This window comes from Scardinius erythrophthalmus (assembly GCF_964197995.2).
Source record: "Scardinius erythrophthalmus genome assembly, chromosome: 23".
NCBI lineage: Eukaryota > Metazoa > Chordata > Actinopteri > Cypriniformes > Leuciscidae > Scardinius > Scardinius erythrophthalmus.
This window is the reverse complement of record NC_138243.1, coordinates 13509614-13523199: the sequence shown is the minus strand read 5'-3', so window position 1 is coordinate 13523199 and position 13586 is coordinate 13509614. Positions and strand designations below refer to the sequence as shown.

General features: G+C 39.8%; 1 protein-coding gene across 1 annotated transcript in view; it reads left to right on the top strand.

The window, feature by feature from the left end:
* The window catches only part of pcdh1a (protocadherin 1a), a 78566-nt gene extending 65721 nt beyond the window's left edge, over positions 1–12845 (top strand). Inside the window, exon 5 of the mRNA XM_081355249.1 lies at positions 12196–12845. Coding sequence (XP_081211375.1) covers positions 12196–12569 — 374 coding nt within the window. The 3' untranslated portion in view covers positions 12570–12845. The remainder of the gene's footprint in view (positions 1–12195) is intronic.
* The last annotated feature ends 741 nt before the right edge of the window (positions 12846–13586 follow it).

Below are 13586 nucleotides of genomic sequence, written 5' to 3'. Positions count from 1 at the left end.
GAATGCCATTATAGTATATTAATTCAGCTTAACTTGGAACTCATCTCTGCACAATGCAAATGAACATGTTCGTAGATGGTTCATGCTCTGTGTTGGTTCTAGACCAGCAGTTGGTAACCTTTTGGCATGAGGTGCCAATATTATATTTTCTTTTAATCATTGCACACTCCATATATCAGGGAACAAGAACTTACATGTCTTACATTCAAAAGAAAGCCATAGATCAAATTGAATAAGCTAGCTAAACAGAAAGTCATGAATACACTTGATAAGACACTCATAGACTCACGCATCTACTGTAAATGTGAGACGCATATAGAATCACACATCTAAACATGCATATCTGCAGTAGACTTTAATATGTATTTATAGGAGTGAAAAGTCTGTTGCAGATATGCACATTTTCTTACCATTGCTTGGTAAGAAATGCTTGTATTCACTGCTGTTTTCTTTTATTAGTTTATTTTACATGTGGGTGGAATTGTTTGAAGACTAACTTTTCAACATGTTTTTCTTTTGAAAAAATAAAGAAATGTTTGCTTTATTTAATCAGTTTTCCTCTTCTAAAGCTTTTATTCTGAAAGCTCAATGCATTAAAAACCAAACCAAAGGGCATCTTCCAGCTCAATGCAACTTCGTTTCAGCTCGTAACGGAATAAAAGGAATACTCCAAGATGTAGATATGAATGACTTCAACAAAGTCATTTATTTCAATTTTATTTAGCTTTTTATTTTCTAAAATAAACAGTGAGCATCTGTGGTCCAATCTGATCTGTGTTATATATTCAGGTGCATCTACTCTATTCCTCCTCTCCGAGCGTCCGTTTTTGACTCAGCCCTCCCTTCACACATTGCTGCGACGTTTACCCAAGATTGTCTATAATGACTACGAGGCGATTGGCCCAAGTGGTGCAGATAACATCTGTCATTAGGACAAAGTGGATCATTCAAAGTATAGCGGCGGGTTCAGGGCTTGATGGGGTCTCGGCAATGTGAGCTGATCATAGATAAAAATTAGATGATTATCGCCTTCACGGAACGTCAACATCAGCCTTCGTTTTGCGCCTCAATGAAACTGATTATACCCTCATCATGTCACATTACAATAAAGCACAAATAAGCCCTTTCAAACCTCTCGCCTGCTCCTCGCTCATTTTCCTGCAAATAAGGCCCAATTTTTCCTTTAAGTTACATCATGTGGACTGACAGGCCTGGCTAGATGTTGTATATCGAACTATGGTGTTACAAAGCACACTTTCACTGCGGCAAGATTCCTCATCTTCATGCTACATATAATTCATCTCTGATCCAAATTTCATCTTGATCTGCTCATGTGGCCCAGCCAGAAGTTGTTTAATCCAGCGTGAAAGTTCAATAATATATCATTCCGTTATGATTTATTTAATGGGTGTGAGATATGAGTTAATTTATAAACATCAGTAAAGCTGAAATGCTGGTGCTTCAAAAGTTTTTTTTTTTTTGCAGCGAGTTTCAATAGATTCAATATTCTTTTTGTGGGCGGTCGATTTGAGCGTGCTCTCTGGGAACATTAGGATGTATTCTTGTGAGTGTGTGTGTGCCTGTATGCTAATCAGAAGTGAAACTTATTATACTGCCATGTGGATTGCTCACACAATAAACACCTTTGATGATCTGACAGATGGAGAACATTACAATACACATAGCACAACATAACCCAATAAATAACACGCAAAGTTGGGGAAGTTGACAATATAGAAGAGTGAGGGGGAACTGTTAGACATTATAGAGACGCTGGGGATAATTTTAAGAAAGCTAACAGTTTTTGTATATGCACAGTTGTAGAGACTGACGTTGCAGGACACTGGCCAATGGGATGTGATGAGGTGAAGCCGGACAGAGGATTAGCTCGAAACAAAGAGGAAAGAACAACATATCTGAGCTCCGCAGTCGCTGTTAATGGGTTAGTCCAAAGTCCAAAACCAATGCAATTACCCCTAGCAATTTTAAAATAAAATAATCTTCGTTTATAACACTACAAATGTGCTATGTTACCTTGGCTTTAAAGGGATAGTTCACCCAAAAATGAAAATTTGTCATCATTTACACTTATGTTAATCTTCTAGATTCAAATTAAGATATGTTTTAATGAAGCCTGAGAAGTTTTGATCTCTCCATTTAAAAAGTCCAAGTAACCAAAACACACACACACATAAAAATGAAATCTGTTCATCAAATAAAGTGATTGTATCTATTCACAAGACTTTGATTAAACCTCTCAATTCATATGGATTTGTTTAACGACACCTTTCTGACCTTTTTGGATCTTTGGGAGTTTTGGTTACCTGAAGGAGGGACAGAAATGTTTAATTTAAAATATCTTGATTTGTGTTTATAAGATTAACTAAAGTCTTATGGGTTCGGAATGACATTAGGGTGAGTTACAGTCATTTTTGGGTGAATAATCCTTTTAAATTACAGAAAAAATGGTTAATGCTGCTGTGTGAAAATTTGATGTCTTTTTTCTCTTCTGACCAACGCAATCAATTTCTCAATATTTTTTACCTGTTTTGTAAAGTCACAGAAACGCCATCATATATTTTTTCTTTTGCTATTTCAGTAAATGGGAACTCAAGAATTATATTTGCAGTAGCTTCCGTTCACCACCATAGAAGTTTACCCAACTATGACGATTTCTTCTTTGGAGAACCCAGTGAAATGTGAAAAGGGTCCATTAGATATGTGCTTCTCAAACTTGTCCTGGTGACTCCCCACCACTGCACATTTTACATGTCTCCCTCATCTAACACATCTGATTCAGCTCATCAGCTCATTGGGACCTACACCCAGTGCAATGTGGCGCCAGCCGCAACGCAAGTGTTTTTTGCTAGATTCAGTCCGACGCAGTTCTCATTTTCACGTCCTGCGCCACGTTGTTTAAATAGCAAATGCATTTGCGCCCATTTGTGCGCCCATGGGTGTGCTAGTCTGAAAACGAGGTGTGTTCAGGCGCATTGTTAGCGCGTCACTACTTTGAGGCAACTGAAATAGACTGTGCCATTGACCAACAAAAACCTGGTCTAAAGTCAATGGCGCAATATTTATGTTGTTATTTAAAGGGCGCATTAGTAATATGCGCCTATACAGTAGGTGGGTGCATAATGCGCGTACACTCTGCTTGTTACACACACAGGGATCTTCAGCACCACACAAACATGCCAAATATTAAAAAACAAAAGGATTACAATGTAAAAGATTATTATTGTGTACATAAAGATATGGTGGAATCTGGCTTGTCTCGTAGATGGTCTGCTTGCGCGATTTAACCTCGCGCACGAGCAGATCCATTTCCTCTCTGGAGACGCGTATTCAGTCTTTCCGCTTGCAAATTCCGCCATGTAAATAGCGAATCCGCCATGGCGCAAACGCAACTGGCTTTTAAAGGGAATGGGAGATGAGACTCTGATGGGTTTATTGCACGTTACACCCAAAACACACCCATTACTCATTAAGAGAATAGGAACAACCCTTTTAGACCATTTTTCCCATCGTTAAACTAGCAAAAGTGGATTCAGAAACACGCCCTAAGTGTGCCGCTTTAGCCCAGGCGCTTAGATCGTTAAAATAGGGCCCATTAGTACAGACTGCAAGACTTGAATTGGGTGTGTCTGATGAGAGAGACATCCAAAATGTGCAATGGTGTCCCCAGGACAGGTTTGAGAAGCACTGCATTAGATGATCAAGAAGGGGTTAGGCGCCATCAAAACCCATGCAGCACCTCTGCACCGCAATGCCTTGCCCAGAAAAGCTCTCTTAGAGCAGGTAGAGCAAAGGGCACTTTTGAGAGACTGCTGGCTTGCGGCCAAATCCTCTTCCACCCCAGTTGGGCTGCTCATACAGGCAAAAAAGGCCCTGGGGCTCATACCTCCATCTCACACACACACACATACATACAGAGAGCCAGCGAAGCGCTCTCTAACTACTGAACTGGCCTGCCATGATGGATGGCACTAGAGGGAGCGGAGCTGTGTGGCTCTGACATGTACTTCCTTATTTTCAGCAGTGCTGAGAGGAGCAAGTCCACTGCGGCCGCTCTCCATCTTCACCAGCAAGCCGAAGGCAACACGGACCTTGCAGTCAAACATATGTCGTAAATCCGCAGAAAAAAAAAACACGCTCGCTTCCCCTTGCACTTACTGATGTGGCCATACACACCAGTGCCCATTCGCTCCATGCTCTAATGCTTTGTGATTATACAGTCACACATCAGAAAGCCAGACTTTAATTGTTACCCCATAATCCAACAGCAAACTGATAGTGCCAAAGTGGGTTGCATCAAAGCCAGATACGACCATACAAATGCCAGCAATCACCATAATAAAACCCAGGACATGCTACAGCCAAGCAGCGCCGCTTCGGCGCCAAGAGGAAAATGATCCCTAGCCCAAAAATTGCTGCCCACCAGGAGGACCTGGCAGAAGCGAGTTGCTAATCAGTTCATCAAAATGGCCGCCCCACTATCCAACCTCTCTCTCTTTCTTTTCTCTTTAAAGGATCTTCTAAAAGAATCTTCTTATCCATTCTATTCATTCTCAAACGGAAAGGTTTGTCACAGCACACCGAACACTAGAGGAGGAAAACAGAGACCGAATACAACTGGAACCCGAACGCTCCAAGCTGCAATCAACACACTTTTCTTACAAGTACAAAAATAGAGTAGTGCTGTGTTCAATAATGAATCAAATCTTCCTTGAAATCTTTTTTTGCACTTTCTGGAGTGAAAAATTTAGAGGCCGAGATTAGCTTAACAAAAGCCCCACGCTGAGGCGGTAGAGATTGAAGGGTGGGTAGACATGATCAGTTGGTTGAAATACAACTTGCTGTGCCCTCAAAAGCCCCTCTCGCTCTAAATAAGAAGAGTTGTGTAACTGAGAAATGACCTATACCGTCATGGAGAAATAGAAATGTCCTTGTCACTGAAACAAAACTGGGATAATAGGCATCCATAAGGTTTCTGCACCTGAAAATTTGCCATCATTGCTTCTTAAATACGGATCCTTCCTGGAATGCCTTTGCCATTACGTGAAAGATCTGTCTTATTTTGTGTTATTTTCTCGGCTGATTTCTCTCATTTTCTTTTGTCTTTCCTGGTTGCTCCAGAGAGGAACATGATAGCAGTGCCAGCTTGTTAGAGGAGCTTCTGTGTCTGATAATAACCTCAGCATGTCAGGCAAAACCAAGCTGTGTCATTTTCCCTCGGCAAGAAGACGGCTGCCACAAATTATTACAGAAATACAGACATCATTGTTTCTTTCGTGGTTAACCACAGGGCACCTGATTTCTGATAATAGATTCTTATAATTACCTGAGAATTTTGCACATTTGATTAAAACCGTAGACAATCGGGGAGTCAGACAGATTCTTTTCATCTGGCCTGCTTTTCCGTGAACTGGACTGTAATTTCCAGCTGATTAGAGCACAGCGGCGCACTCAGAAGCAGCAGGTAGAGGATGGAGGGAGGGTAACGAAAGGAGAGAAAAATGTGGCAGATTGGAGAGAAAGTAAAAGAGAAAGGGAAGGGGTTGGAGAATAAAAGGAGAAAAGCAAGGAAGAGTCATTGGGCAAAAGCACTGGAAAAAAAGAGGATCAGAGAGACAGAGAGAGGGCAAAAGGCTGAGGGTACGTTAGAAAGTGTGCATGCTGGATCAAACAGGAGGTGTTCTGTGAAATCTCAGGAAGAGCAACATGCCCGTTTCCCCTCCCCACTACCCCTCGGCTAGAGATCAGACAGAGAGGAAACCTGCCATAGATCCACGGGACCAGTCATCCCACTGGTTCCCTGATGCAAGAACACTGCAAACCCACCCTTACATACGTCTTTAAACGAAAGGACGGGCAAGTTTTGCATGTTAAGGTGGTCACGGCGAAGCCTGTAGCCTGTAGCGCGCGGTTTACCATTTTTGTGCTCTTTCATCTTTCCTTTTTTCTGCTTTTCCTTTGGTCTGTTCCAGGTTGTGTGCTGTGATTAAGGCTGTAAACCTGGATGGTTTTAAGCTTTTGTTGCATAGAGAGAATACCAAAGTGTGGTCCAAACCCCATACGCAATGCCAACCACAGTAAACATCAAAACACACACCACTTTAAGATGTGAAATGACATTTATGAATGTCATTTCAGTAAGCTATATAAGCAGTAACAATTCAACTACTCCAAGCTTTGCATTACAGTAAGTACACTTTGAAGGGCAGTTATAATAATCGAGCTACAGTCATCATCTGACAATTAATGCCAAAGTCAAGCTACAATCACATAATCTAGGTCTGTGAGTTGTAATTTTCAGTCTGACTAAAGCATTTACTTGACATTTAAAAAAAATCATAATTATTGCTTTAGTCCAGCTGAATAAAACCTGTAAAGTACATGTAAACATACTTGCTGATTGTATCATAAGAATATGTAAGAACAAAAAATAAAATAGGCCTGCAAGAAAACATTTTTATCCATCCATCTCACTGCCTTTTAAATCCATTCACTGATTGTGTCTTTATTTATTATTATTATTATTATTACTATGCCCATTAAACCTAAATAAAACAGTAGGCTATATGGTACTGTAAGTAGGCTATTAAGATATTACATTAAGATAGCCTACATCGGTGTAGATAAGGTTACAAACCTGTATGTTTATTCACTCATGCCTTAGTCAGTGGAGGAGACTGCATATTTGCTAAATATTTGCAAAAAAAAAAAAAAAAAGAAAAATGAAAAAAAGCTCTTCTGACAAATATGTCTGCTTTCTTTTTAGATGTGTAATTAATGCAAAAACAACAGTTATAATCACGGTAGCTCCGGAAGCATTATTGCGATGTTTTAAACATGCCGTTTGACGTTTTATGTCGGAATACATGTAATCCACATGTAAACGAATATCGCATTTAGGGTTCATAAACAGAACTTTCAGAATCTGAAATCATATTGGATTTATTCCGAATGATGAAAATTAGTGCATTAATACCTAATGTAGCATATTAATTACCTAATTTGTAGGTTGTGTATGAGCGTTTTAAAAAGACTTCAAAAGTGTCCTCACCCAATCAGAACTTAAGAGTCATAACTGCAGTATTTGTTTATTAAAATATACTTCTTTAATTGAACATTTTCCAAATGAAAGCAGACAAATTAACAAACAGATAGACTTAGGAAAGTTTTGATTCCATGTCGTCTAACATGCTCACATCTACCAGAAATCCAGAACTACACAACTACAGAAAGATTAGAAAATGAAATCTGCATTTATAAACAAGTGATTGGCTATTCTACAATTTTAATAATAATAATTGGAAGAAATAAGATGAAAGAAAAACTGTTTTCACACCTGCCTACAAGAACATCACACGCACACATTTCCACCCTCCCAACGCCTCACCTTTCAAACACCATCTGTAGCACACACATCTCTATTGCACAAACAAGTGCACACACACACTTACTTTACAAACACAGACAGTAGCGCCATTTAACACACATGCACACGATCCTACGCATATCCTATCCCTCGCACGCGCACACACAAGCGTTGTGCCTCTAACACACACACTTGATTATTCTCCGAGTTCACCACACACTTTTTCTCCCACACACTTTAGCCCTCACACACACACACAAACAGGACTGCAGGACTCTAATGTGTTTGTTCCAGAGGGGCGAGTTGATCTATTCCGCTTGGTGAGATATAAAGCCTCTTTCCTCCTCCAGTAAACGCCCTCTTTTACACCATTCCAGACCTCTTTGATGTATTGACCATGTCGGCTCCTGCTTATTGGGAGTTTTTTTGAAGCCTACGTTTGCGCGGCACGCTCTCTTTGGTGGGGTCAGTGCTGTGTTTTCGTGCGGAGAGAACTGTCAGTTATGTTGTGCCTGTGGAGCCTTACAGAGCTCTTTTTAATGAGTGCATTAAAGCTGCATAGATGTTCAAGGCCAGTGGAGGTACGTCCCCTGGGCCCCGGCATCTGCCTCAGGGCTGCCATCTGTAGATCTCTTGCACATTTAAGGGTCTCCACTACTTTTCTCTTCATTTTCTCTGTCTCTGGAAGATGAAGTAGTTTGGAGCTGTGGCGAGAATGAATCCAAAGTGGAGAGAAAGGTAACATGGCAGGCAGGAGTGTGCAGATCAGAGGCTCTCAACGTTCCGCAACCTATTTTTTTTTTTTTAGGATCCAAAATATGTGTGAATAGGAATGGGAACCATATATAATTTAGCGATTCTGAGGCTTCTCAAGGATTCTGCTTCCATAAACGATAAATATTTGTAATTAAATAAGACATGCAATTTGATTCCCAATTTGATGGTTTGGATTTTATAGTTTTCACTTTTTAGATGTGTTGTAATGCAATTCAATAATTGACCTTAACTTTAATATACAACTGTGCTAAAGGCAGATTGGAGTAAAAGGCACATTTGATTTTATTTTACAGTACGCACACTTGCGTGTACTTACAGTATACTTACCTAAGAAAGTGCTAGTTAATATAAGGTAACTATATGGGTTAATGTTAGGTATAGGGGCAGGTTCAGGGTTAGGATTTAGTTATTACCCAGTTGTTGTAATAACTATAATTAGTACATATTTACATGGGGAACAGGACTGTAAAATATAGTGCTACCTCTAAACCACTAGATGACACTTTCATACACATCCGTGTTTCACTATGAATGTGGAAATATATCAATTATGAAAGTGGAAATGTGTCCATTATTGTGCCTTTAACCCCAACAGCAGAGGCTAAAGGCATTATAATAAATAGTGATTTGTCTTTTCCATTTTCCGTATTTAGGTTTAGATGATCAATATCATTTTGTTAGGTGTCTCCCTTAGAGATAATTACAAATTGTATATATTTTTTTAATTAAATATTTTATAGTAATGATATAATAAAATATCATATTTTTTGTCACTTGTGTAAAGCCTTTTTAAATTATTATGGGATCTCCTTCAAGCAGTCTTATAAAATTATTTCATATTTTAATGACAGTATATTTATTGAACAAAAATAAATGATTTTTATCCAAATAAATTGAAAATACAAACAAAAATCTGAGATATTATCTTTATCCATTAAATGCATGAATGTTTCGCCAATCATTATTACATATTCGGGTCTTTAGCGACCCCAATCTATATCTAACACGGATGGATCTCTACCTGTCGCTGTAATATTAAACTCTCCTGATATTAGAGAAAAAATTACAGAAGAATAAAATAAAGACTGTGAGGTTGAGAACCTCTGGTGTGAAAGCACAGGGGTGAGGAATGTACACGGAGCGAACAGCTCCTGAGAAAGAGCGCATGTGATTGGTGGATTACAGGGTGTGTGTGTTAATGTAGCTCTGTGTGTGGCTCTGTCACTGGGAATGAGGTCACTGGGTCTCGGCCCTATTTAATTAATTAGGGAACAGTGGAATGGAAAATGAATAGCAATCAGAGGCTCACTAATTTCAGACCTGCCAATCAATAAGCCTTAGCACTGAATTTTCCTTCAGGGGCCTTGGTGGGTCTCATTTAGCGTTGAAATAGGATACCGAATGCAGGCGTGCTTGTATGTGTATAAGTACATAAATATTCAAGACATGTATATCAGGGGTTTGCAGTCTAAGGGGCGTAAATGCAGTGAAAAGTTAATTGCACTTTCACACTTTCACCCTTCCATTTATGTATGTGGGCATACCTTCAAATTTTGAGTTCATTGAAATATTTTTTTGTAGGTAATACAAAGGAGGAGATTGGTTTAATTAACAGAAACTCAAAATATTATTTTATCTGAACCACATTATTCATCTAAGGGACCGTTCGGTATTTATGGAAAGGACCACCGGAGGAAAATAGGGGAGGGTCATGTCTTTTTATTCTTTGTTGAGGGGAGGGTCATCCAACTTTTTTTAGTCTAGGGGGAGGGTCACCCAACTTTTATATTCATAAAAACAGCAACATTTCAAAGTGGCTTGTTTGGTGCTATTTTTTTCCATTTAGCTCCATGTTTATCTCGCGTTATCAGCCCCCCATCGATATCAGATGGGTCTGACCCAACAAAAATCCAGTTTGGCGCTGTTTGACAGTGCGCGCGCACTTCAGTATGCGCTCAGAAAAAGTGCATCATGTCAGAACAGAACGCCAATGAAATGTTTACCCGGCAAAGCTTTAAAGCACGGGCAAATAATGAAGTTTTGTGATTGCGAATAAGTGCACAGTGTCCTGTGAGTGTAACTCTACCGCTGCATTAACATGTGTGATGTGAACGTACGTCGAGTCGCCAGAACTGCAGCTACTAGAATGTGCGCTGTAGCACGATACTAGGCTACCATATTTTAGTTTCCATTCTTATTTTGTTTCCACGATGTGTAAGATGTAGGGCTACCACATCTTTAAATTAATTAAATTAAAACATAATAAAATACGTAGACCTACACCACAAAAACTAGTTGAGGATAAATTTGTTAAAATTGGGCAATTCCAGCGTTATGGACGTGACATTTGCAGTCAAAACTTGAAATATAAATTCTCAGAAAATGCATTTAATACCAATATTTTGAAACGTCTGTTAATATATCCATACTCCCTTAAGGAGTCAAGACATTAGAAAAATATCAGTCTACACATGCGTTTTATATTTAATATGAGGGAAATACACATGTGACGTATTTTTTAGTAATTCTATGAATTACACTGTGCAAACCAAAAGATATATACCCACCGGATGAAGAAGGGTCGGCCTCCACAGAACATAAAATATTATTTTTATTTTATTTTTCGTGTTCGCATTTATGTAAAAAATTACAAAAAAAAATGTTACGGGCGTGACAGTTCTCCATTACGGACATGACCGTTCTGAGAGCGACTTTAAAACTTTCACAGAAGCCTCAAACAGAAAGCACAAAGCCTTTCTTTAAAGTGAATTTCGTTTTTTTATTACTTGTATCTTAATTTTAATCAATGTTTCATCAACCAATTGCCTGGATTTAAAACATAATAAGTAAATACAGTAGAAAATAGATAATCATGACACAGAGGCGCCGGCGAGTTTGGACTCTTGTCTCATAAATGAACCGAAACTCAGCGTAAGGTAGGCTACTTGCCTCACAGACCTGAGAAATATATAGAAAGCTTGAAATGTCTACTTTTAAACAGAACAATTCAAAACGAAGGAAAACAGACTGCTTTCTGCTTATGAAATGTGCATTTCTCTCTGGCGCGTTCTGAGAAGATCGCGACGCATCGTCAACTTCATCTTTGCAGTCGACACAGAAAACATTTGTTTATTAATAAACAATTAAAATGTCTCCTTGCTATATTTGACATATTCATAATCATTACTTTTGCTGGTTCTTTGTGACAGCTTTTAGATGCTTTATTGGCAGCGCCACCCACATGTTGAACGTGTCACACCGCATCAGCACCGAAAACATTTTTTTCTCAAATCTAAAATCAAAAATCGTGATACGAACCGAATCGTAGGTTTGGTCTATTGTTACAGCCCTAGTAAGATGAGAAAACAAGAGTTTATGGTTGTAAAAAAAAAAAACAATGGCTATCTGAATATCTTTGCCAAGCGCAAACCAGTACAGAAGTAGGCTAATCAATAAATTATCGGGGAGGGTCATGCCTTTTTTCACAATCATTTTGGAGGGTCATAGAAAAATGTATTGCTGGCTAAGGGAGGGTCATGTCTTTTTTGACTACAGATCTGAAAACTCCTCCGGTGGCCCCTTAAATAAAAAACGAACAGTCCCTAAGTTGATTTGACAGACGAAAAAAGTTGTGATGACATATCATGAAAATAATTTCTTACAGAGTAGCAACCGTCAATCGAAATACCAACACTTTGAAGAAACCATTTTCATTCACATCAACCCAGACGAATCTGACCCACAGTAGCCACTGAAGAAATCCCAGTGTGCAGTACATAACAACAGCACTGTGCATAGCAACAGCTGTCTCTCACATAGCAACCACACCACAGTGCATAGCAACCACTGGCAGCTCTTTGTGTATTCCCTGTTAGTTGCTTGCATTTGACGCTAGGTGAACTGCAGTGTCTCTGTGACTCACCCGGTAGAGATGAACTCAAGCGTATCAAAACAAGTTTTGATTTGTTGTTCTTTAAAATAATTTACTGTGATCATTAAAGACTGCTTTTTGTGTGTGTGCCTTCCTCTTGCAGATATTCGCTCATTGCCTGATGTTGCCATGACGGGAAACTGCAGCCAGGAGTGCAGCGAGCTTGGTCACTCAGATGCCTGTTGGATGCCCGGTCAGCCTTCGCCCGTCCGCAAGACACGCAACCCCCCTAAACTGTCCACGTTTGTGCCTTATCAGGAGAGGGGGAGCCTGGGACGCCTGGCCAATGGGAGCGTGAGGTTGGGAGGAGAGGAGAACAGGCCACGCCTCCCACCTTCCCGTAGTGCCTACTCCAGTAGTGACCACACCCCCAGTGACCACGCCCCACTAGAGGAGGTGCCTCTGAGGGTGACATCAGAGTTCCCGCCTACCAGCCCCCCCTCCAATCACGCCTCGAAAAGAGAGATATACCTGTGAGATAACCACACCCACCATCTGTGATTGACACACATCAGAAGTTACAGAGACACGGTTGCAAAAAGAGAACATCGGATCTGCGACAGGATAAAATATCAGTTGAATAGTGGAAAAATACGCTATTGTCATCAGAGTAGATTTATTTATTTATTTTATTATTTATTTATTCATTCATTCATTCATTCGTGCATCTATTTATTATCACTTTTAACACGTTATTTCTTTCGTAACTATTTGTACTGTTTTTTTTGCATACCATTAAAAACAACCGATAAATACTTTTACGTGACTAACCGACTTTTAGCTTCGCTAGCCTACGGAATGTTCATGGGTTCTTTTACTAGATTACCAAGTGCTGTAGTGGGCAGGAGATACTGCTGTAAAAGGATCTTGAGCCACATAGAGTGTCTAACACTCTTTACTTGATCCTGTCCTCAGAGGAGAGCAGTCTTTATACATGTAAAACGCTGTAAATACATTTGTATGGTGTATATATGAATATTACTATCCGGCTTGAGTTGAAAAATAGTACAAAAAAATACAATAAAAAAGATCAAAAGTTACATCTAAATCAGCCTGAAGACCTGAAGTATGTGTTTACTACTGCTTTTGAGGGTCTGAACGTTTGTAATGGCCAGATGGGAACGTGATTAGGCGAGTTGGATTGGAAGATTTCCTGACGGTGTGCTCGACTAGGACCCAGATCCTCACCTGGGGTGCTGTGTGTCCATGTGCACACTGAAACCGGTGTATAGTTTGTGTGTAAGTGTGCGTTTGGCGAGGGAGGGCGGTGGGTTTAACAGCGATTAACTCGCTATGACAGACCTTAGCATATGCCGGTGTGTGCGTTTGTGCGTCGGGGGACCTACTGTCACGAAAAGTAACACATGTGGCTTCTGGCACATTAACACGCTATTCAACAGATGAGAATCTGCGTGCATACTTTTGTGTCATGTGGCAGAACTTGTGTTTTTTTGGCACTGTGAATCTCCCCTGAACTCCCACGGTGTAGTGCAA